The sequence below is a fragment of the Pithys albifrons genome, chromosome 1 (genome assembly GCF_047495875.1).
Source record: "Pithys albifrons albifrons isolate INPA30051 chromosome 1, PitAlb_v1, whole genome shotgun sequence".
NCBI classification, from domain to species: Eukaryota; Metazoa; Chordata; class Aves; order Passeriformes; family Thamnophilidae; genus Pithys; species Pithys albifrons.
Window position 1 is genome coordinate 22,440,187 of NC_092458.1, and position 23,928 is coordinate 22,464,114.

Below are 23,928 nucleotides of genomic sequence, written 5' to 3' on the forward strand. Positions count from 1 at the left end.
ATGCCTTCCCCTGCACAGTTCTTTAATGCAATCAGAAGAACAAGAGTTAGACTGTGCTTTTAGTCAATATCCATACAGAAATGCCTCCCCACCACCCTCAACACCATTCCTTGATCTGCAATAACTACCTATTACACATCACATGCTTACCTACATACATGTTTTGGAGGGAGCAAGCAACCTCTCCCCACCATTCCGGAGCTTGACTTTTGGTTCTTCCACTAAGAGAAAACGGAAGCTAATGAAAGTAAATGGATGGAACTACAGGCTACTGCCAAAGTTGGAGTTTGAGTGAAGAATTAATGAGGACTCAAGCAATTTCTACTGATGCCAGAAAGGCTTCCAGACGTTTCTAAGGAAATCCTCAGAAATACTTTGGATTTACAATTGCCATTACATCCACAGTCTGACCCAAAGGGTTGCTTCTAAGAGAGGATGTCTTGCACACAAAATTGTAACTAATTTAGCAACATAATGGAAAGAGTTCTGAAGATGCACATGGGCTGAATTAAGGCACCACGGGAGCCTTTGGCTCATTCCTTGCAGAGTTTATTAGTTGCTGCTGCACACATGGTTAGGTTTGCTGGAAGAGGTCCAACTCTGAGGACCGCTCAATTCCTTTAGCTTCCAAAAGCTGCAAGAAAGTGGCTCAAGCATATTGCCCCCTCTAAGCTCTTGTGCTGAATGACTCTCCCCTGCAGAGAAGCAGACAGGGTTTGGAGGGGTACCTAGTCAATAACTCTTGATTATTGAATTTACCTTCACAATTACAGTGAGCATCCTAGACTGTAAAGAGGGTAAATGCTAACAGATTGAATTATTTGGGAAACAGTATGTGATTGTGTAATTAAGAGCATGAATATAATACCATATGCACAAGGGGCAGAGTTAATTTCAGCATTTCCTGACTAACCAACAGCATTATGGAGCAACCCTAATTTTCTCCGGATGGCTATCATTTATGTGGAGTTCATATATATGTTTATGAATATTTGGTTAAAACTCACCCATCGTACTCTCTGACACAATGATTAAAACCACCATATTAGCTGCCAATAAAAATATTTTCATGATTTGGTAATTATTCTAAACCTCCCAGCTTCCCTACCTCCCAACCTTGTTGTCTTCTGTCTTAGTTGAGCAGCAGGGACCAGCTGACACTGTGTGGGGGTGATCAAAGCTGTGTATTCTACCCCCTCTATTCATTCCCCAAGGACAATGGGCCATTAGCAGCAGCTGCCCAGGGAGTCATTATCACCTTCACACTCAGCCTGAGGGGGCAGAGCTGAATGGGCCATCAACAGTTCAATACCCCCTGGCTCCCAGAGTTAATCACCCATTGTGTGAGTCCCCACCCAGGGGGAGGGACTGGGTGCTCCCTGAGGGTACATAAGTGGTGGGTAAGAAGACTTTGGTAACTTCCCGTCAGATCCAGAGGGGCGGCAGGACCTCGACAGGAGGAGATCACCGCTCTCGCCCAGACCACCGCCCTCATCTGCACCAACAGGTTTTTCATTTCCTTTTGCTCTGGATTTGGGGGAGCCACAGGGGGTCTCAGCACAAGGGCAAACAAACCCCCTTTGGGTTTGTGCCCCAGGACACTGGGTTATACTGCTGGGTTTTGTGAGTTGAAAGCAATTTCCCTTTTGTGTCAGTGTTTTTATTGTAATATTATTATTAAATTTTAGGTCTGACTTAGAATCTCTCTCATGGTGAGTTCATTTCCCCTGCTGGTTTGCCTTTAAACCAGCACATCTTCCTATTCTATAATATATAAAGCTAATCTTGATGATGGAAAAATAAATAAGTAGTAGGAAAGACTGGAAAGCTTCCAATCACAAAAGCTCCCAAAATGGAAGTAATATTCAATCTGGCCCACCACATCTTCTATGTGGGCATTCCTTTCCTGCCTTTTAGAGATGCTTTTAGTATTCATAACAGCTGTGGAATTAAGTATTACGAAAAAGAAGAAACCAACATGCAGCCTTTATTTTTCCCCATCAGTCCCAAACTATTCTGCATTGAGTTACAAAGTGAAAACCAGCACACTCTCAGATGGATTTGATTTGAACTTGGGCCTAGTGCCATACAAAGTTTCCCTATTGTTAAAACTCAACCCCATCTTTTCCATACCATGCATACAGTCTCATCCTTACCCCATCTTCCAAACACATGTCCGCACACACACACACACACACAGAACCAGCCACTCCTGCAATATATAACCAAATCCACCTACTCTGCTGTCTTAGCGAGGTTTATTACTTTCCCTAGGAAGCCTAGTAGGCAAATTGGATTTGGTCTATAATGCAGATTTTTAATATTTGGGAAAATGAAGACTTCATAAGACGCACATTTTCATGTCCTACATATTGTCTTGACAATAAACTTTTTTTTAATAAAAAAGTAATTTCACACAACCAGGAAAATATTTGCTGGAGGAGCCAACATTCCGTTATTCCATTGGAAAATAAAAGGGTTAAAACTAAATTAAAATAATAATGCTGTAATTCAATATACAATTTGGGCATAACTTCAGCTAGTGATTGTACTATGGCATTTTGGCTTATAGAATCATGCAACACATTTGGAATTCAGAACACAGAAATACATACGCAGAAAAGAGAAATCGGTAATAGAAGCAGTTAAGATTTTATATGTTTACAGCAATTGTTTTCTCTTATGTCACTTCCCATGGATGCTGCATGAACAACTGCACTCTATTTTTATAAAGCGCAGACATGTTTTCTTCCATTAAAGCTAAGGCAAGGAGTGGAAAACAGGAGAGGAGGTAGATTGAATTACTGTGTTTGAATGTTTGCCTTCTCCTCTACTTTGTGCCATTCTCTGCAAACAGAAGCACAAAGTAAATGCTAAAAGATAAATGTATAAAATGTTGATTTGGGCCACTTCATTTTTGGCTTTTACTTGCAAAATATTTTTGTCACCTTCTGTTTGCAAACCTACAGAAATGCTGCGAATAGTACAATGTGTAGAATCACATGTACTTTCTAAAGAATTGAAAACAACTAGTTGAGGTTAAAGGTGGCTTCTTCCTGTGTTGGGTTTTGTGTCCTTTACCCTTAAGCAAGTAAGAGAAGAACTTTCAGAAGTCTGCTTGCATACTTAGAATTGCCATAATGGTAATGTATAAAACTGTGTTCCAGTTTACACTTGTCATGAAGTTTCACAAGTACTCCTGTATTCCCTTCAGCAGTGTACAACTAGTCTGAATGTAAATAAATGTGACGCCCTACCAACAAGAACAGCATTCCTGCTAATAAAGCAAAAAATACTCCTATAGGAGCCAGCATAAAAGACCAGCCATAACGTACATAAACAGCAAAGTCTGGGCAATCCACTTTTTTCATGTTTGTGTAGTTTTCCAGATCAGCCATGGCCTGGACCCAGATGACATACATCACAACTACCAGCGAAAACAAGACACCTGGAAAAAAAAAAACACCAGGTTTTAACAACAAAGTGTGAGACAGATACTGAGTGCATTTACTGTAATACCCAAAAATCCATCAATGCTTGAGGTCCTGTCTGCAAGGCACAGTCAGTAACCACCGGCCAATTTTTGCCTTTGGCCTTCTCTAACTAGCACTGCCTCAATCTTGCTTCTCATTTGCACTCAAAGGCATACTCCCATGACAAAGGAGATATCTGGTTTTGGCAGGCAGACTTTAAGACCAAAATTTAGACAGGTATTTAGACAGGTTACTCCTTTGAACTCAGTGGTCAAAGTGGGAAAAGAAGAAGGGGTGGGATGGGACAATCTGGGGAAAAAAATCTACTTTTCCTTTCCAAACACTGTTTTTATCAGGCTTTTGCATCAGACATGTAAAAGTGTGAGAAATCTTTCTATCATCTTCACCTCTCTGCATTTGCATCATTATTCTTATGAAAAGGGCTTTATTTGGAACATACAATCTTCAGAATATTCTACTCAAATATTTTTCTGGAAAATTCAAATGTACTTAATTCAAAATCATTCACATTTAGAAAAGAAGCTCTTGTTATTGGAACAACCCCAAAAATAATTAAATAATAGCTATGAAACAGGTTATTAGTATTAACACAAATTGTATTCAACAGTTTCCTGTAATTAATCCACCACATAATTCACAGCCTTTTCCCAACCGCTCCTTTGGATTGTTTACCCATGACAGTAATCATAGAATCATAGAATCAGAGAAATAGGAGCACATGTCCTTACAAACTTTGTTAACCTTGTTACTATATACCAGAAGGAGATATAAGAAGAAAGTGCTTTCCAAAGTATCAGTTGCATTCCTAATATTCCATTTCACTCTAGAGGAATGTGGAAACTTGAGAAATGCAAGCCTGTAGTACAGATGCTCCATCAAAAGATTTGCTGGAAAACTGAGGGAACAAGCCTAAATTTTTTGCATGCTCCAGCCTGTACCCATTTGCTCTCTGAGCTCCAGCTGTCACAGCACAGTTACAGCAGCAGGACTATCTATTCCAACATTAAAATATTTGAGGGACACAACCCCGTCATGTTTTATCCCAGGATATTTTGGTGCCTCATTAAAACCCCAAGCCAATGAGTAGTCCTGGGAACACTTAACAGCCAAACTTGAGTCTGAAGGCTGTACAGCTGCAGAGTATAAGACAAAAGTATTTTTGATCTATTATCCATTCTTCTAAATACATGAATGCAGTCTTGAACAAATGTGACATTTGTGGCAAAACCCAGAAATGCACTTTGTAAACACCAGGCATTTTCTTCCAGACCCACAGGTCCTGGTAACTTTTGATGGTTACCTTTCCCCATCCCCAACCTGAGATGCTGCCTTGCAACTTCCTTTCCCTCCCTTGCTGCCTGCTTCAGCAGGGAGCAGCTCTTGTCCTCATGTCCTCACTCCCTGATTTGATTCAGACAAAGCCGGACAGGTTAGATGCCGCAGCTTAAGTTGGTGAACTTCTTGTTAGTGCTTTATCATGAAAATGTAATAGCTTTACATATATCCTGAACATCTGACAGATGAGAGCTCAAGACTCAATGCTTGTAAACACTATCTTTTGAAGCCTACCAAAAAAAGAGCTGAAGTAGTTAACACAAGACATAATCAAAACGTAACTGAAATTTCCAAAGGATCTGCAATTTTTAGGAAGCTGAAAGAAAAGTAGGAAAACCAAATAAAGAAGGAGGCAGACATATTTTCTGTCTACAAAATACACTTTCAGGATTATATTTTTTGCTAGGGCTCAAATTTCTAACAAAGTTTAAAAAAAACAACACAACTCTAAAAGGCATAAATTCAATTTTGATAGTATTTTGTGTAAGTAAAACTCAGTTTTGATGGAATTTAGTACTGCACTTGAATTAACATAAAATTGGTGAAACCTTAGGGCCAGACATGAAGAATGAAAAATTAAATTGCAGACTCTCCAAATATAATTCAAATTGAACAAAAGATTCCCAGAACAGAATGTCTAAGGATAACAGATAATGTAGGCAACATAAGAAAATTAGAACCAAACACAGCTAGTAACTTTTGATTTAAAAAGTTAAAGATTCAGGTCAAAATTCATAAATGGAGTTACTTAGAGACATAGATTTTGCTCAAGGTTTCAAAAGCTGAAAAAAAAAATACAGCCCAAAAAGTTTGAATGATACATGGCATAATACCTGGCAAAATGCATACAAACACTGGAATTTACCTTTTCGGCTGGTTGTGCCCATGCATTTTCAAATTACTACTCTGTTTATTCTCTAGATGGGGAAAAAATTAGTTCAAAATTATAATAATTACAAAAAGAAGTGATGTATATTCCCTTATTATAGCAGCAGGTCTTGCACATCTGGAATGCCCTCTGGCACACTGGGCAGAAACAAAGTTAAGTAGACCAGTTAGTTAAAAACATTTGCCATTAAAACAAGACTGTGTCAGAGGTGATTTAATCTCAAAATGGGCACCCCTTGCTTTTCGGGCTGTCTGAAGAAACACCTAGGTGGTTCAACCAGAGACAACACCATTTGGTGCAAAATAGCAAGCAAGTGCTGCCACACTGTGCTACCACAAGTGGTAAAACAGTTTCAGGGACACTAATATCAACCAGGTATGACTTCACAGCAAGCTGTTATAGCTGTGAGTGGCAAATTGTTGGGTATGGAAATTTGCAGAAGAAATGTATGTCAAGCAGAGATAAATGTCCTTCTTTAAAAGAGGAGGAAAAGAAAGGAAGAGTATGTAAATCCTTTTAGTTAATTAAGGCACTAAAGGAGTATTTAAGGGTTCTCACCACCTGCTAATGGATACTAATTAGCAGGAGTATTACTTAATGTGTTCACGAAATATCTTCAATAGTAGAATCAGGCTAAGTAAAAACTGACCATGCCCTGTTGTCTCCAATACTATTTTATTCATTAGTGTTCCTTTTGTCTAATTTTCACAGAGTTATGATTTCACAGGAGTTAAGCACTTAGACAGGAGTTTACTGAATATATATTTTTTTCTGAGAAATCTGTTCTCAGTCTTGCACTGAGCATCTGTGGGAATGTCATGAACTCTCAAAGCCAAGCTCCAAGACAAAATTACTGAGACTGAAAAAAACTCCAGTTTCATGAAACAAATATTTTTAGGAACAATGTATGGTATTATGTATCTCTATATTTTTGGCATTGAGACCTTTTACATATTGTGAGGGCATTGTTTTTCCCTTGCCTTTTAATGAATATAAAATAAAACAGCAGTTGCATGGATCAGGAATGATGGGGAAAATTACTCCTCGAATATGAAATATGTCTGAGAGAGATTAAGACAAATAAATACTTCCCTCCTACTCCTTTTTCTTTTTTTTTCCATTTTGCTTTTTTTTTTTCTTTCTTAAACACACGTTTGATACACAGCTCTGTGTAGGGTGATAAGACATGGACTTCCCTGAGGTCACACTTTTCTGTCTTTTGCATTCATTCTTTTGAATTTCTTTCAAACAAATACTTGTGCATATTGTAAAGGAGAAAGAATACAGAACCTTTAGAAATGTCTGTGAATTCAAGAAGCAGTTTGCTGGCCTTTGGTACTGATTCTTCCCACACAGAAATGCCTTTCACTTGTCAGTGGCGAATGGCTGTTTATGGCATAAATCTTTTACTATGCCGACAAGAAGACAACAGGTGCTGGAAAGAATGATGTGAGCTTTTTGCTTGTGCCTAGAAGTTTGGAACTCTTTCTTTCACTTGAGGAAAACTTTTATGTATGTGCATATTTAACTTTTTTCAACGCAGTTTTCTGATCTTGTCATTATTTCAGATTCTACCACCTCCCTTGGCCTTTTGTGACCTTTATTTAAAAAGAATGGTTGACATTCCACACCGAAGTACATGCAAGGATCCCACATAAGAGTTATAGGAGTTAGCATATGTCTCTGAAGACAGATTTTTGTCCTCACTTAGGATCTACAATGAAAGTATCAGCTTTTTTCCAACTCTTTTGTACTTATCATCTTGCTTCTTTACCAATGAATGATTCTGTAATGTTCTGTGCACATCCTGGGATATCGCTTGTCGACATCCCTACAATAGGACAGTTTTTACCACTACACAGGCAGAAAGAGATGCAAGATAATTATGGACTTTATTGAAGGCTCCTCTAAGTGATAATTTTATGGCCACTTTTCCCTTCTTTTGCTATGACCTTTGAAGCAACTATAAGGCGCCTTGCAATTTGCAGTACTGTAACTGCTCTTAGACCATCCTCTGATGTTGTAGACATGGAGGTAAGACTGCAAAGGCAGCATTTCAGTCACTCACTGACTGTGATATCAATGAATTGAAATGCACTTCTCCCCTATGGGTATAGCAGCTGTAGTTTCACCTGCAGCCTTAAATGGTTTATGAGGTTACAAAGATTAATAGGGAAAGCAGCACCAAATAATTTTGTGTTCTGCTCCATTTCTCATAGTTTATCTATACCACTCATAAGAGAAGTGGGCAGCCTTTCTTAAAGATCAGGATTAGGAAAAGGCAAGTGCATGACTCTGCCGCAGATGAGACATCAGAACTGCTCTGTGGGTAGGTTTGCTGTTATTCTGGAGCCCAGATATATAATACTGCAAAGAAGCTTCTGAGATTCCTTTGACCCTTGGAAACCCTTTCCAGTTCATCCACTTGGGCACCAGTGATGCTGTCAGAGAGCTGCTGAGTGGGCAATTACAGGACTTTGAATGTGAGAGGTAAGGGCCTGGAACAGGGGTGATGATGGTCTCAAATCTATTGCCCAAAGGATGAAAACTATACAACACTGTACATCAGTTCCTAGCTTTGTAGCTAGTGGCACAAGCTGGGATTTGGCTTCTCGTATTACAGCACCCTCTTTGAGTTATGAACAAGCATTTAAAATGGAGTGGGATGACTGCAGCCTTCAGAAAGAAATATCTTGAATGGAGAGGGATCTTCTAAGTAAGAAGGGCTTATGGGTTAAGGTCAACAAGTTGGACAAAAGGGTGCAGTCATGGTGGGCATTTGCTACAGGCCACTCAAAGGAGAAGGTGGACTGGAAAAATAGTTATGAATTCTGGTTCTCACAAGGGACTTGGCTACCCCAATATCTTCCAGAAGAGCAATATTGCAGAGGGCAAGTGATCCAGGAGGTAGATAGCTGGCTGTATCAAGGGAAACTTTTTGAAAGAGCTGTGGAACAGATCAACTAAATGGACATGCTTTCCTGGATCTGCTCCTCACAAATAAGTAAAGATGGGTCAGGAATATGATACATGGTGTTATTTGTGGTTATAATGGGCATGGAACGGCAGTTTATTATCCTAGGAGGAATAGGAAAGGTAAAAGATTAAAGACCCAGAATTGAGAAGAACAGACTTCAATCTGGGCAGAGAATTGGTGGGCAGGATCCCAAGAGAGACTGCCGTGAAGGGCAAGGATGCCCAGAAGAACTGGTTTCTCCTCACAGGCAGTTTTCTTAAAGGACAAGAATGGTCCCTCTCAGTGTCTAAGAATTCAACCAGGTCTGATAGAATGGAAAATTAATCAAATACAGAGCCACATGAGCAAGAACACCATCATCAGGTTTGAAAATACTATTATTGTCCTTTATTCAATACCTGTGATATCATATACAGAAAACTGTCCAGTTTGAGGATCCCTTATGAAAGAGAGATGCTGATAAATTGAGGTGATGACCACCAAGATGGTTACGGGGATGGAGAACAAGAAGAGGCTGAGTGAGCTGGGGAATTTTAGTCTAGAAAAGAATCCAGTCTTCAACTTTCTAAACAGAGTTATAGAGAAGTTGGGGACAGATTTTTCAGAGACTTACAGACTTGAAAGGATGAGACACAATGGCCAAAACTGCATCAAGGAAAATTCCAGGTGAAAAAGGGAAAAAGAAAACATTTTTCACAATGAAGTTGGTCTAACTGGGACAAGCACCCAAAGATGCTGTGAAATGTCAGTTACCGGAGATTTAAAAACTTGTTTGGATAAGGCTCTGAGTTGTCTGATCTAACTTTGAAGCCAGGCCTGATGTAAATGGGAGGTCAGATTTGACTGCCATAAGAGGTCCATTGCAATCTAAATTTGTGTCACTCAGGATATCTCTTTAGGCTTCTTCCATAGGTCCTTCCAAAAGGCAAGTCTCTGCCTTATCACTGATAAGGTGAGGTGTCCCTCTGAGTGTTTCTTACTAGTGACAAAAGAAATTTAAGAAGTTGGCTCATACAAAATAGCTTTCAAATAACTGAACAGTTGGCATGAATCTCATTCCCAGTAAGATCTTCAGCAGCTTCCTGAACCCTAAGGTGTCACAGCAGACCATGTTACAATTACTCTGCAGTAGAGGCAGAGCTTTTATCTGCTGCCTAAACTGTCAGTTAAGGTTGCAGAAATAAAAAGATATTTCAGTCCAACAAATTATTTCATTTAACTTTTTTTTTAAGATATGTAAGTAGGAAATGACTGATCTTCCTATCATCTTCCTAACTTGCACAGAACAACCATCTTATCTAACTTCATTCTCAGAGGACTATTCTCTCCAATATAGCAGATACTTGAACTTTGTAGTAAGACAGCATCCAGCCTCTTTCAAAATGTATGTAATTCCTTTTTTTCTTCAAATCAATCAGCTAGCTCCTGTCTTAGAAGAACTCTACCTATAATCTAAGTCATATTACATCGTTTCATTTTCCCATTAGGTCTGTGTTTAAGTAGATGCATACCCTGGCTGCATCCTGATCACATGTTTGTATGAGTGGTAAATATGCACCACTTCTCATCACTCTCCCTTTCTATGCCTTGTTTTTCTTTGGCAGGCAGTAAACAGGCTCCCTCGTCCTGAAGGAGATGGGTAGAGGAACGGGTCAGGGCAGCAGAGACACAATAGAGCACACCATCCTGCCTTCTAGAGGCAGGCTAAAACACTCATCTGCATCATATTCTACCTTATCTGGCCCTGATATTAACTGTGTGAGAAATTCTTATTTGGAGAGAAAGAGATAGCAACTTCATGCTGTCATACCTTTGGGTCTGAGAACCTCTCTTACTCTCCATTTCACATGATGGGCCAATGATCAGTAACATCCAGGAAAGTAAGTTGTTGCCCAAGACATCCTACAGGACATAGCTTCAACTACTGAAAATGCAAATTGTTTATAAGGTCTTCTGTGTCAGTGTGGTCACATCCACAAGAATGGTTTTAATGCATAGTATAATTAAACTATTACCTTGGCTATGAGGAGTATCTGTGAGAAGAGATGAAAACAACAAACTTCTTTTTAGTGTTTTTGTGGGTGATCTGAAGTGTTGTATAGGATAATGATATTTATTGTAAGCACCTTCCCCAAGCAGCCATGCCCTACTGGTGAGACTGGGAGTAGGTGCAGAATAGCTTGATAAGGAACCATATCACTCTACCCAAGCCATAATGTCTTGACCAAGCTGAATCTATTCTGACACCACTACTTTTTTACCAAATCATAGCAAGATTTTGCTACAGATTTTGCTTTCCAATAACAGCAGTAGTAATAGTAAAAATGACAGCTCTTCTCTGAAGCCCTGATTGAGAACAGTTAAAGTTGAAAGATACTCCATATAGAGAAAGTAAAAATCAAGATTTCCCTTGAAGAACATCTCCTCTATAGGGACAAAAGGTGAGGGGCAAAGACATAGATCCAAGGTCACACACTGGGATAATAAAGTTCACTTAACTTCACATACCTAAAGAAATAGTGTCTCTTGTTTCACTCAGTAAAGGAAAGAGGGGTGTAAGGGTTCCTCCACAGTGCATTCATCTGATCCAATTAGGACCCTCTTTCAGTATGAAATGAATCCCCAGCTGGGGAAATTCTTACATATCTGCTATTTTTACTGCCAGTGACTGTTGTTGCCTCTTTCAGGCCTCCTAGGGAAGCCAAAGGAGGCTACTGCAGACTTGGGGATTTAACTTTCCCCTACCAAAATGAGGGCAAATTAAGTGACCCAGAGTGGGGAACACACACATCTCTACCTGTCAGTTCCTGGCATCTTTCAAGTCCCCTTTCCCTCTCAAACAGCCTCTCCTACTTTCTAGTGACAGCTGAGGTTTTTTATGCATTACAAATGCAGAGAAAGAGAACGACTCACATAGGCTCTTGCCCTGCAAATTAGTGACAAAAAGCACTGAAATATCTTAGGATTTCTGTGAGACTGAATATTTTTTGTATGTCATTCAAAAATGTGGTGGAGTAATTCTCAAAGGAACAAATGCAAGTATGCAGGATTTTTTCCAGCTAAAATATTATAAAATACTTCCCACACTTCTCTGAAAGTCTTTTAGAAAGGAATAATGATCACTAGTTCCATATGAAGAGCTGTGAGGTGCAGCGGGTAGGCAAGGTCAGCAGGTCAGTAAGAGAAGCAGAAAGAATGCCCAGGCCTTTTGGTCCTGATACAGGTGGCTCTAGCCTGTAACACCATATGCTCTCACAGGGCTGCCTCTCACCAGGCTTTAAACAAAGGAGAAGAGTGATGGAGTACATACTATCATTTACATTCTATCTATCTTACACACCAGTGTGATATCTTCAGACTTTTCAGGTATAACCAAACAGCATTTCAGAGAGCTGCCCGTATCAGCTGAATCCTGGGAGGGTACATCCTCCATAGTATATGTGAGTTGTGAGTGAGGAGTTAATTTACTTGTTATCTTCTATTCATAACGGTTTAGAGCTCCTACTAACTTATACATGACCACTATTTTGTTTACGCCTATCACATTCAAAACATTTCTCCTATATTGGTCATGTCAATGTGCTCTGTCCCCCAGCTCCTTCAGAAGTAATAACCTTTTGCATCATTAATAAAAGACAACCACTTCTCCTGAGCTAAAGCCCTTGAGAATTGTATAAGGCAACATCCCTAAATATGCATTCTTTTTCTCAATAAAAAACCCCAAGGAGGTTGGAATTGCAGTGTAATTACATTATTTTTCCTGGATTTTTTTTTTAAGTCTTAACCCACAAATAGCTTTTGCAATAGCTCTATGGCTAAAAAATTTTGGAACTAATTGTCTCCAAGGCAGTGCTCCACAAGCCAAAGGACAGAACCATATGTTTTTTCTTTCTTTCAACCATGATTAATATGATTTTTGGTCAAATAAAATGGAAGAAATAACTCATCCTTTCTCTTCTTTAATTGACTGAGCAAACAGTATACCCACCAGCAATGATGAAAAAGCCTCCTCCTGTTTTGTATAGAATGTGACTGGCAAAAGGAGCTGCACAGATGATGAAGAAACTAGCCATCAGAACAGTGAGCACTCCCAAGAGCATAAGAACTGTCCAGAAACCTCGATAAACTGGAGAAAAGAAGAAGGAAAAAAAATACAGTGCTCTTTAGAACTTATCCAAGTACTTCTTTCTCTTCTGTTACCACTTGCCTTGTTAACAAATGAAAGATTAATTCTATTTTGCATATACATAATATATCATGTGAACCAAATTAGGTTTGAATGCCAGTCTTTAGCTGATGATCGTGGAAAATAGGTTGTAAGTTACCATGAATGAAACTCATCTGCTGATTATTTACCAGTATCTTGTAAAATAGCAACTTCACCAAATTTGCACTCTTTCTAAAATGGTATACCAAAGCTGTAGCAGTGATTCTTTGGGATAAATTATTGGATTAACATTATTTTATCAAAATTGTCTGTGAGAAGCAGAGACCTGCAACATCATGATATTCTTAGTGCTCAGGCTATATCACGAATAACAATATGCAAGTTGTCTACAATTCACAGCTGGACACTGATGTACAGTCATATTCAGTAGACAGAAACCTAAAGCAGGAGCGGGAAGAAACTAAAAAATGTAAACAGGGTGTGTGAAAAACAGTTAAGTGTTTTAAACCAGCCTATTTCTGCTCTAAATATCTTTGTATTTTATTAGATTTAAAATGTTATGTTTCAGAAGCCCCCTGTTAGACAGTGCCAAGCAGTGCTGAATTAATGAATGCAGCTGGTGATAAATGAGCTGAGAGTTTTGTGACATACTCTGGCCAAAAGAGTCTTTGTAACAATTAGTTTTTAGCTGGATAATTGCATATCCATTTAACAAAGTCATCATTTTGCAAATGCTACAAGAGTGACATAAATTTCTCCCATGAATTTAAAAATTGGTACATTAACACAATCCATTAGTAAAATTACGAGTTGTAAAGATCTCCATCATCAGATCTGAAAATCTTGAAGCACTGACAATTCAGTCAGTGAAAAACATTTCCACCCAACTGAGAGAAAGTATATAAGCCAGCTGGCAAGTCAGGAAAAGTGAATCACAAAAGAGACTGCCATTTATCATCTGACAGGACTGTTACGGCAAAACACAACCAAGCAACTATTATACTGGTTCGTATCCTGAAAGTTTCACATTCATACAGCTTGTTAAAGACTGCTATTCTGGAATAATTTGAGTTTACTCTCATCTGAAATCTGAAGGTGCACTAGACATTAGCAACTCATGTTTCCCAATAATGTAATCCAGAAGCCTACAGATTTTAACTTGAGCAGCATAACTCTCGTTAACGTATTTACCATCGTCCTTGTAAATGTATTAGCTAGATCAGATCACATTCACCGCATTACATTAGCCATACTTTTTAAAATAACATCCTTTTTAATCCAAGCAAACATTCAGAGACATAATTTTCTGCCACATTGATGCCATAGAAGATTTGGGCATAAAAAGCATGAAAATGTCTGAAAGTAGCTGGCAGAAAGGTTAAAACTGTGGTTTAGTTCATATCCAATACAAACAAAAAATCCATATAAACATAAAAAATCCATATTTCCATATAAACAAAAAATATGGTAATAGTAGATAAGAAATAAGGCTATGGCTCAGCAAAGCAGTTAAGTGTGTTTTACTTTAAGTACTCTACCTCTTACGGGATTTAGGCGCCTGTTTAAAGTTAAACACATAGTTAAATGATTCACTTAATGCAAACAGACAGTGAATGGAGATCTAGAAAGGTAAATCTCTCAAGTCCTTCAGTCTTGGGTTTCTGAAGCAATTTCATATTATTTCACTCATGGGACTACTTTGATAAGCTTCACTGCAGTCCCCAAGTCCATGGGACATTACCTCCTCGTTTAAAGCCTAATATCACTAAATCAGTCTATAACCACCCAACTCTTTTACATGGATGGCCCAAGGTACTTCAAAGTCATGCTGTGTAATAGGACACATCAGCCAAAATGCACATTGAAAAAGCTTTCTCTGATATTATTATGGTCAGTCTTGTAAGTCATGCATCAGTGTTTCTATTTTCTGAATGGATTAGGACACAAGAGTCGCCAGCAAAACAAAATCAGCATCCAGTTTCATTAACTGCTCTTCACACAGGAAGCTTTGAAGTCTGCTTTCAGTGAAATTATATGAGAAAAGCTTGATTTGATGCTCAAATATTCTTAGAAACAGAGCACAAAAGGAGTACAAATGTAACTGATGAAAATTTCTTTAAATCTCTCTGTAACTATACAAGAGAGAAGCTGTTTCTCTACTCCAGCAGTTTAACTATTTTATGCATTATATGTGAAATACAGATTTGACCTAGCTATCACCTGAGAGAAGCTTCCCTTCTGTTTCTCTAGAAATAATTATTTACTCTAGAGAATCATGGATTATCCTAATACTTGTTTATGAAGCTAATTCTGTCATTAAACATCACGTAAAAGTAGAGTGTAGTTGACAGGCACAAAGTCTGCTCACAAATCTGTGACTTTTCAAGGGAAGGACAGCCCTCTCTCATTTGCAAGGCAGTAAGTCATTTGAATAATTTGTGGCACAGGTCTCAAGAAACACCCAATGAGAATTTACACTTTTTCTTTTGTGAGGGAGTGAAAAAGCAACCATTTTTCAGCAAAGATGGCTTCGCTTATACTCTGATCATTTTCGCTCAGATCACATTTCCCATCTTCTCTCCCTAGATGGGCAAGATCAGTTGCTAAAGGGCTAAACATTCAAAATTACAAGTCAGGCCTACTGCCGTCATTTAGCTTAACTGGCATCTACAGACAAACACGAAAGAAGGAGTTGATATGAAACCTTCCTAAGAATGAAATTACTCTTCAAGTCAAAGACTTTGCCTCTCTGACACCGCAGTGAACCCTGACAGGTAAAATGCAACAGAAGATGTTGCTTTGAATTATGTTTCTTTATATCCCACGAAGGGGGCTGACACCATGATCCAAACAGTCTGTTTCAAGAAATAATGGTTCTGTGGACCTATACAAAGTGTTAATACAAGTTTGCACCACTTCAAGTCACACTGAGGTAGTTCATAGGATAGCCCATGTTCTGGTCCAGATGACAGGGAATACAGTACCCTTGCCTCTTCCAGGTACTTCACAGATATGTTAGAGTCAGCTACCTCAAATACATGCATTATTCCAAGTATTTCCTACAACAGAAGAAATAAAAATAAAAACATTGCAGAGTCCAAACTAAACATATCTGCAGTGTTTGAAATCTTAGACACCACTGCTCTGTGTTGCAAGAGTGCTAAACAGAAGGGTTTGTAACTTGTCTTGGTGAGCTGCCCCTTTATTGAGTACAACATTTGCCTTGGAGACGACAGACAGAGCTAAAAATAAAAAGAACACTTAGGAGAAAACAGGAATACACAAAATATGCTTTTTTAGATCTCTGTACAGTTGCACCTGTATGGGAACATTATGGTTGCAATATATTCCTCCAAAATTGCATGATCTGTAGTTTTCTCTTACTACTTGCTTTTCTAAGGATCCTAATTTAGGTCCCTCCAGAGACTTTTTCATTACTTCAAAACTAGAAGAAGTATCAGAGTTTGAGTAAGGGACTAAATTTTGGAGAAATGGTTGAAAATTATTAAAAGCTTCCTTTTCTATAAGTAGATCCCAGAACTGGTTACAAACTGAAGTCACAAATTCCTATTTTAAAATATTACTGGTGCATGATATGAAAGAGAATACTTGACAAAAACACAGAGCTGTGTCACCTGTAACACAAACTTCTTGTGTACCAGTCAAGCACACCTCCGAAGATCCATAATGGTTATTCAGACAGAAAGTGACACCCTTCTACTATTGCAGATGCTAGTACTAGCCTAATGAAACCATATCAGGTATTTATTGTCCTTGCTGACTTCAAGTGTTTTCAAAACTCAGCCATCAGTCCACATATTTCCTGTGGCCTATCATAAACTCCACAAGAAACAAATAAAATCCAAAAAAACACCCAGTCACTTAAAATTGAATTTAATATCAATTCAAATTATTAAGCACTACAAAGATGAAAAACCTTTTGAAGTGTGTGGGGCTACAGTGCCTCTTAAAGATTATTAAGGATAGGCAAAATGACTTTGCCTTGATTTATCACCCATAGGCTCATATCCTAAGGGAACATTCCTGTGATCATACTATGGATTGTATTTTAGAATGTCTTCTTCATTCTTCTCTATTTAATATAAGAGATATCAAAATGCTTTTGACAAGAGTATTGCCACTCACAGTATGAAATGCAGTGAAATATGAAGCACCTGAACTCCTCTCAATCAGGAGCATCTTCTCTACAGATAAACAACTGTAAATGAACACACAGATCTCAGAAGCACCTCAGGAGACACACCTGGGAACACACTAAACCTTGCAAGACCTTTCTCAGCTTCATTTAGCACCCTTTACTATCCCTTAGTACTAATTTTTTTAATAACAGTAAAACAAATACAATATTCACAGTATGGATACACTGCTTTATTAAATGCTTATTTTATTGGTGCTTGGTGGCCAGAGGGTTCTCCTCACAAAATGTACTGTATTACAATCTCTCATGGGCAATTATATGACTGTCTTACATAACAGCATTCTTTTTGCCAAGAAATAGATTACTGCTAACATTTCACTTGAAAGACTTTCATTTTCAGATTTCAGTGCTGGTATTTTCTAGATTTCTTCAGTTTAATTTCAACCCATTAACAAACCTGCCAATAATTTGATCTCACCATTTTTGATTTAACAGTTTCTGAAGCAGAATTTCTCTTTGGTCCAATAAACATTGTGTATTAAACATTATATTAGGCTTCAAATGCTGGCAATATGCCCAGTAATGGACAAAATAGGATGATAATAGTTAGGAAAAAATTATTGGCAACTACATTTTAGAGTATTAAACTAATATGCCAGCACTGCCCCATTAAATTGCTTCAACTTCAGCTTTAGGGGGTGCTGGGGCAATTTACAATAGTTAAGGAACTACTGTCTATTTCCAAATTAAGTTGAAAAAAATTCTCTCAAAAATAAAAATTAATGACTTCACGGCTAAGTGCTAGATTTTCCACTTCTTTGTTTTAGTAAGAATCTCACTATGGCCAATGAGACTATTTTCACAAGTAAGTTCTTACTTAAGTTCTCACATTCTTCAAAAAATAGGCCTAGTGTTGGCCTATAGTAAAAGAGTTTTAGTAAAGTGTGATAGTCCTCAGTATTAAGTTTGTTGCACTTATATTGGTGAATCATCGTATAAATGAATCTGCCAGCAACACAATGAGGTGCTAAATCAATTTAAGAGCTCTACACTGTAATAGTTGCCATTATAAACCTCTGTACCATAATAGAAAGCCACTAGCCAGGCTTGCCCTGAGTTCATTTAGACACCTGTTTCAGGTTAAGATAAATGACATGGCCTACAAATTTCTTTAAGCACATTAACCATAAATGGTTGTTCACACAGCTTTTGACCACACCTTACACTACACTACAGCTAGGTGAAGTCCTCCCCACTCTGCCAAGATACTTAACAAACCCAGTGAAGGAACAAAAGCATTATAAACCATGATTAAAAGATATAGCAAACTGCAGTTTCAAAGCAGTGTTATCTAACACTTTGATGCTGATCATGCATCTGACAATAATGTTTAAAAGAAATCTGATACAAAAAAGCATGCATTCAAATCTCCAATATAAGCATCACTATGCGCTTTTCTATCTTTAGATTTCCGTTTAAGGCTATAATTCTTGACACCAAGAGCTTATAGTCTAGGTTTGCTCATCCGGATGAACCAAGCCTTTGGCCTAGGGCTTTGTAAGACATACTGTATGTCATGGTACATTAAATGTGACCTGCACACCAACACTAAACTTCAAGGTCCTCAGTGTTTTGAGTCTTTTGGGAACTATCACACAAACATCGTAAATTGAACATACAAAAATATGCAAATAAGCTAAGAGAGGATAGATGAGCCAGTTTCAAATTCTGGCCCAGAAAATCTCTAAGCCAAATTCCTACTAATACTAAAGCCAATGGAGTTATGTCAACAGAGAAATTGGTCCAGGCACTGCACGCAAAGATCATTAGAGATTTCGTGTTCCTCAGGCAACTTATCTTTGCCTGAGCTCTTCTAACGGGATAGTGACATGGCACTTCAACAAAAAGCCATGCTTGTTTCTCCACTAGGGACTGCAATTAAATCTAAATTCCTCTGATAGGGTCCAAAAAGTCTCTAAAGCCAAACAGTCTGTAAAAGAAGTCACACACTTTTCTTGTTCAGAAATTAACAGTCCTGTTAACAGAAAGTTAGAGATTTTTAGAAAATGTGTTGTAAATACATGCTTGATTTTTCTAATGAAGTTTAAAGCTTTTTATTCAGCTATTTATTTTTCTATGAAAGAGCAAATGAAGTATTTTTCACATGACAGAATATTTCTTCTTATCCACTAATTCAAATAGGACTGGATTAAAATAGGACTTGGCTAAAAACACAGTGATAAACCTGTATGGGAGATTTGGTTTATCATCCCCAAGTTACTATGTCAAGAAAGCTATGAGCCATGAAAATGGTAATATTGTATCAAGAAGCAGTATCAGAACCAAAAAAGGGATGATAACCTCAATCTTTTGGTAGTGTCCTTTTATTCTAAATTTAGCTGATGTGGACAACTGGGTATACAAGTCATTGATGACATGTTCTTCATGAAACCAAACCAAGACCTTTTGCCACTGGCTCTACAGAGACTCATTTCCTCCACTGTGAGTCAAGGAGGAGAGGGTAACCCTCTAACATGTCTTAATTTAGCCTCTGCTATTGCAGCAAGGTTTAAAAAACTTGTTTGCCAAATACCACATGCAGGACTGACTGTCAGACTAGACTAAAGGAGAGACAAGTTTTCAACTAACAGAAGAGATGATGACATAAACTTCTTCATAAAAAGCTGTGAAAGACTCTTGACCAAGCACACATGCACTAGTAAATAACTCAGCTTGGATGCTGAAAATGAACTGTAGGCATAAAAAACCCAAACCCTCTTCAGTTTTAATGAGCTCGAAAGCAATCAAACTGTATCTATTTATATAGCAGGAATGACTCTGAATATACTCTACCTGGGCCAGCATCTATAGTACAATTTTGCCTATTTTTAATCTCCTACTATGAAATATAGATAGAAAAATTATATTTGAGCAGTGGTTCTTTTGGCAAACATTAACTAAAATTAATTAAACTTTTGATGATATTCCTTCTACTTTCCTTTTTCTTTGTTTGTCCACTTCTGTGTAATCATGCAATATAATTTGAGGAACCTTTGTGAATGTACAAGTGAACAGTGGAATACAAATACTGTCTAGACTATTAGGAGCTGATGACTCTGTCACTTTCAAATGGAAAGATAAACTGTTCTAGATGTGCTGTAAAGTTACAGATTACATCTCTGAATGATGAGGTCTGAATTCTTCCTGGACAAATAGTTCATAGTTTTAAAGATTAACAGAACAATTATAATTCTCGTTTATTTTCTTTTTCATGTCTGCAGCATAAAAAATTGGATTCTAAAGACACTTCAGAGTTATCAAAATCATAATTACAGCTTCAGGACAGGAAGGGGTCACTTAGCCAGCTCAGACACGTGTAGTATCCACACATCACAGATTGTAAAAAGTCATATGAAATATATACCAGAAGTGATTTACTTCAAATATATTTGCATAAAGCTCTTGATCGGATTAAATGTGTCCAAAATTTTTAAGTAGCTTCTAAGTTTTGTGAAAAGAGAGCTTTCTAGGCTTTATTGAAACATAAGGTTTTCAATTACTCTGTATCTTTCACATGAATCTATTTGTATGTATCTCTGTTACAGCACTGGAGTTTCTCAGAGAAGTATATCTGAGTTACCTGAATAAACTTTGACAGCGCGAAGGCCCTGTTCCTCGTAAAGTAAAAATGCAATATATTTCCACATGTGATTATTTATTTAACAGGAAAAAATACAACAACAAAACAAAATAAACAAAAATTCCAAAGCAGTTTTATTGAAATACAAGACAAGAAGTACTTGTCTAATGCATTCAGCCCAAGGGAGATACTTACTATGCCAGAGAAAAAGCACTGGAAAAGGAAATGTCATTTTTTTTTTAGAAATTACCTCAATTCTACCATCATGCTTAAAGCTAAATATTCATTTAAGTACTTTGTTAAATAGTGGCTTAAATATGCATGTTGTAAAATTATGAGAAGTATGAAACACCAAAATTCTTATTAATTAAACTGTGTGGAGCGATAAGGCTCTTTTATCCTGAAGTGTCCAAAGTGTTTTCTTGAAACTTTAGGCATTGTATCCATTTGCACCAAAACAATACTTACTGATTGCAGAGTCATAGGAGGTTGAGTTGTGTTCATCTCGGAGAAGAGGAAATGGTGACAGGTAAGCATGTGTACAATTCTTGGAAGGTGACTGGTTAGCTAAAATTGAAAGAAAGCAAAATATTAATATTTTACTGCCTCAACAATATTTTATGTCTGTTGTTCAGATGGCCAAACTGAGTTTCATAGGTCAAGATTTCAGGTTATTTCCTAGACAACAGTTTACAGTGGATTTGATTTAGTAAGAGATATGCGCCTTGTAGATATGAGCCCTGTTATCCAAAGTAGGATGTTCCTTAAAGAGAAACACAGATGGGAACAGTAAAGCAGCCATGCTGAAGGTACACCGCAATTTATATGTGATGCATATGTATGCTTTTATAGGCATATATACCTCTCTCTTTTGGGGTTAATTATTTTCATCTCATTATTGCATGCCCCACAAAAAAAAAAAATTCAGGAAATTACTTTTCTCATGTGAAAGAACAATGAAAGTATCAAGCATCTTCAGAAAGTTTACAGTGTCCACAAATATGAGTTTAGTCTATGGAATTCATATCCCCCAGAAAAGGGCAATTTCATCCTTTATATTAAATACTTATAAAACATCACCTTCATAGTGAAAGATAAAAGTTGGCTATAACTTTAAATTTCAGATTCCTGACCACAGGAACAAGGGGAAATTAGCTACATTGAATATTATATTTTCCACCTAAGAATAAGCAATATATTTTAAAAATATGGGTTATTAAAATCAGATTTGTATAATGGCACCTGCTTTTCACAAGGATTATGGAAATCTAGCAATAAGGAGATGGAGCTCTCTACCTCAGAGTGAATGTCAAAGACAGGAAAAGAAGTTTTGCTCAACTTCTTCATGGGAGATTTTGGTTGTAAAATACTATCTGATCTTCCAGAATCCTGGCATGTAGCAAAAGAAAGCAAAGGGTCATCTGTGAATTTAATAGAGGAATTATGGAGATGGTGTGTCCTACACAATTTTCCACAGTAAAATTGCCCATTTCCTCCTTATCCCACTTGTGAAAATGATGGAGAAATTCCTCAAGCAAATATTCATGGACCAGGCTAACCACTAAGCTCTTTTTTCCCTACATAACAGAAATAAACCATCTGTTTAACAATAAGTGGCAAGAGACTGTGTAGATAAGAATGGACTCAGGTTAACAGGGCAGCCATAAGAATCACAGAGTAATTTCATAGTTAAACTTGTAACATTTTGTTATGGGGTTTCCTTTAGTACAGATTACAAAAGTGTGTGTCAAGAATTTATTTTAGGGTGCCTGAAGAACCTGATCACCAAAGAAGCCATATGAAACCCAATGATTCATAATATAGAAAAGAAACACCACCAAACCCCAACAATCTTGAGAACAAACTACTGTAAATAATGTAAAAGAAAAAATTTACTTACTATACCAGAAATTCCACATGCTGGCATTATTATCTCCTACATTTCCACTAAACCAGCACCTCCAGAAGAAACCTTCATGATGGAAAGTGGCCTTCTCTCCCTACAAAGGGAATAAAAAAAAAAGGAAAGAGAAAGAAAGAAAGAAAGAAAGAAAGAAAGAAAGAAAGAAAGAAAGAAAGAAAGAAAGAAAGAAAGAAAGAAAGAAAGAAAGAAAGAAAGAAAGAAAGAAAGAAAGAAAGAAAGAAAGAAAGAAAGAAAGAAAGAAAGAAAGAAAGAAAGAAAGAAAGAAAGAAAGAAAGAAAACCATTATCATACAATTTTTGAATGGCTGAAAGAAGCAAGTTCAACTTGAATTAGACATTGAGGTAAAAACCACCACCATAATTATGTTGCACAGTCTCTGTGAATATTGGCCAGCTATAGCATATCTAAACAGTCATACTTTTTTTGAAAGACTATCCTACTACAAAAGCAGTATCTCAAAAGAAAAATTCATTTTAGAGCTGAGTACAGCCAATCATAAGAGGTTTTGAAATAGGCTTGTAAGCTTCCAGAAGGTCAAAATGAGTATATTCAAAAGTTTATACAGAAGTAAATTCTTAGAAAATAAACACATCCAAGAAACCTAAATATATAATTATAATTTAAAAAGTCCACACTAACCCCAGCATCTTCAGGTGCTTCTGAGCATGTTCCCATTTCCGTAGCAAGAAGCCAATAATCAGTTCCAAATGCCACCAAAAAAAGCAAAACCCCTAGAGCTGCAAAGAAGCCTCCAAAAAATATCGCCACACTCAGTTTCATTTTCCAAGTTATTAGAAAAAGGATAAAAAAAGGAAAAAAAAGCAAGCTTAAATAGTTAAGAGGTGAGCAGTAAAGTAAAAAAGATTATCATGAAAGTGGCTAAAAAGCTGTTTGGGGAAAACAGCTCATATCTGAAGAAGTTTCTCTTCACTTGACTTTCTGCTGTGCCCTTCTTCCCAATGCCCTGTGAGTTGATTTGTGCCTCCGAATTTGTGTTCCATGCGGCTGACTCAAGTCTGACAGATGAAAAGGGCCTTCTATTTTAGGACACTGATGGCAGAGCTTCACTCTGTTTCTCTGGGCGAGGCCAGTCAGAAATAGCTGACCTTCCCCTAACTAATAAGGGATTGACTTGAAATATTATTGCAGCTGGTGCACAAACATCAGTGGAGATGGAGATGGAGTTGCAATGGCTCTGTTCATCTACGTGAACTGCATTACAGAGCACACAGTAGCAGCAAGGACTTCCAAAGTTCAGGCCTGGTGGTGAATGCATCCTTAGTTCTATCAGGGAAGGAAATACCTGCAACACTTTGGAAGTTACCGTTAAGTCATGTTACAA

The 23,928-nt window shown here is 37.6% G+C and overlaps 1 protein-coding gene across 1 annotated transcript; it reads right to left on the reverse strand.

The window, feature by feature from the left end:
• Positions 1 to 3,224: 3,224 nt before the first annotated feature.
• On the reverse strand, positions 3,225 to 23,530 carry TMEM182 (transmembrane protein 182). Its single transcript, XM_071569921.1, has 5 exons — positions 23,226 to 23,530; positions 22,563 to 22,662; positions 21,131 to 21,229; positions 12,684 to 12,821; positions 3,225 to 3,448 (listed from the first exon to the last, which is right to left on the reverse strand). Exons 1-5 carry the CDS (start codon positions 23,364 to 23,366, stop codon positions 3,225 to 3,227), a joined length of 702 nt encoding a protein of 233 aa, XP_071426022.1. The 5' UTR covers positions 23,367 to 23,530.
• Positions 23,531 to 23,928: the final 398 nt, after the last annotated feature.